Source organism: Hippocampus comes, unplaced genomic scaffold (genome assembly GCF_001891065.2).
Source record: "Hippocampus comes isolate QL1 unplaced genomic scaffold, H_comes_QL1_v1.1 scaffold38, whole genome shotgun sequence".
NCBI lineage: Eukaryota > Metazoa > Chordata > Actinopteri > Syngnathiformes > Syngnathidae > Hippocampus > Hippocampus comes.
Genome location: NW_017805716.1, coordinates 613,959 through 615,908, shown reverse-complemented (window position 1 = coordinate 615,908; position 1,950 = coordinate 613,959). Strand labels below are relative to the sequence as shown.

Sequence of the window (1,950 nt, the reverse complement as noted above, 5' to 3'; positions counted from 1 at the left end):
GGCCGGGGGGAGGGACTCCAAAGAACAAAAATGGCACCAAAAAGAAAGAAAAGAAAATCAATGGAATGATGTGGAGACATGAAGACGGCGCAGGCAGACGGGAAGGACAAGTTGTGCTTTTTGACAAAAATCAATGGAATGATGTGGAGACATGAAGACGGCACAGGCAGACGGGAAGGACAAGTTGTGCTTTTTGACGAGTGAAATATCAGATTACAGATTGAACTGGCGTGACTGAGGTGCCATCTTTTTTTAAACACATTGCAATTCACCACCGGGACTCAATTAAAGCAGAGTTCGACTCACCCTCAGTCCACGTAGCCTTTGCGGTACTTGATGACATCCATCGCTGCGCCGCCGCCGGCCACCGGGTGCACTTCTCAAGTGGTCTCGCCCTGAATTTTAACTGCACTTCCTCCGAAGCGGTTGCCACTCAAGGACACATGGGCCATGCTGGTCGGAACCGCGTTAATGTGTTTGATTATAACCGCCGCAATATGGTTCCATTCAAAGTAGCGCACCCCCCCTCTCAAAAAAAGATCTGCATACAATTCTAATCAATCCAAACGGGCATTGCGTCTGGCCACATGACGTTAATACGTCAAACTAAAGAGGCTCGACGCCGTACAATCACTTTAAGGGGACTTTAACAGAACGCCGAGTCATTGTTGAGGCTTTCCAGAGAAGCTTGCGGAATTCATAACGCTGTTGAGATTGCGCAGGCGTTCATCAATCCCCCACCCCTGCGTTTCGATGGCACCAACGCGCGGCTATTCGGAAATTGAGGTTGTGTCCTCTTCAGCTGTCCCCCTGCCCGCGCATCAAATAACGCCCCCCCCCCAAAAAAAAGACAGAGTCTAAGAGTTCGGAAAGCAGCGAGAAGCTGTCTCCTCCATCACAACATTAGCCCGGGAGACTGAGCAGGGACATGGGAAGAAAAAGGAAAAAAAAAAAAAAAACCCAAAAACAGATTATGGAGGCGAAGAGCCGGATGGCAAACGGTTCCCCGGCGCAACCGCCTCCCGGGCTCATCTTGGCAAAAATGTCGCCGCGGCAAACACGACGCGGTCGCGCATCCATCAAAGACGCCCGCCGTAATTAGCATAAAACACGCGAGACATGGGGCGCCTGTTGAATATTAATATAGACAAGTGGGTGGGTGGTTTGGGGGGGGGGGTGGCTGTTGAACAACAGTTGCAACATCTTTTATTTCCCTCTGATCACGCGGCGATCCGGAGAGTTACACTAATAAGACCGAGCCCGACGCAGATGTGACCGTGTTTAATCGTGTACAAGGTAGTGCATAGAATTACGACATCAAACAAGGACTGTTTGCAAAAAAATAATAATTTGTGATGGAGGAGTTCAGGTATGGCTTCTATCTTCCAACTCGGTGCTTCTGGAGGATCATCTTTGTCCTTCTAAGGCCTCAAACGGGGGTAGGTGAGGTGGGGGCTGGGGGTGTCTCTTGTGCCACTCTACTTCCTGAGTTTGTTTTCCGTCTGACCCTTTCCACCCCCCACCCGCCCCCATCTTCCCTTTCAGGCTTTCATTTGATGTTGTGTCGGCTAGCTTCGTGCTAACAAACATTTCCAAACAATGGGCTGATGAATCGCTTCAGTCTTGTGGCGTCGTAATAACTCTGCTAGTAATATTTGAACACAGAAAATATTGCAATACTCACTTTTTTTTTGCCGCTCGGTCGATCATCGGTAATCCCACACAATAAACTTGACTGCGCCACCGTTGGTATTGCCGTTCTTTCTTTAACCCCCGGTCCTCAACTTGGTCTGGAGGGAAAAACAAACAAAACGGCACTCAGAAGACTCCGCAACGCACTACTGGCTGTTTTTACAAAGTACGTAATCAAAAATGTTATTGATATTATAAATCATATTATTTTAAGAGAAACGGCCAGCCGCAGGAAGCGAACACAAAATGCCTCACCAC

At 48.6% G+C, this 1,950-nt stretch overlaps 1 protein-coding gene across 2 annotated transcripts in view; it reads right to left on the bottom strand.

The window, feature by feature from the left end:
• Positions 1–1,684: 1,684 nt before the first annotated feature.
• chchd3a (coiled-coil-helix-coiled-coil-helix domain containing 3a) overlaps positions 1,685–1,950 on the bottom strand; it is a 50,134-nt gene continuing 49,868 nt past the window's right edge. The window contains exon 9 of one of the 2 annotated variants that reach the window (XM_019883208.1): positions 1,685–1,790. In XM_019883208.1, the coding sequence (XP_019738767.1) occupies positions 1,767–1,790 (24 nt within the window). In that variant the 3' untranslated portion in view covers positions 1,685–1,766. The remainder of the gene's footprint in view (positions 1,791–1,950) is intronic. The other variant, XM_019883207.1, reaches the window with a different exon arrangement.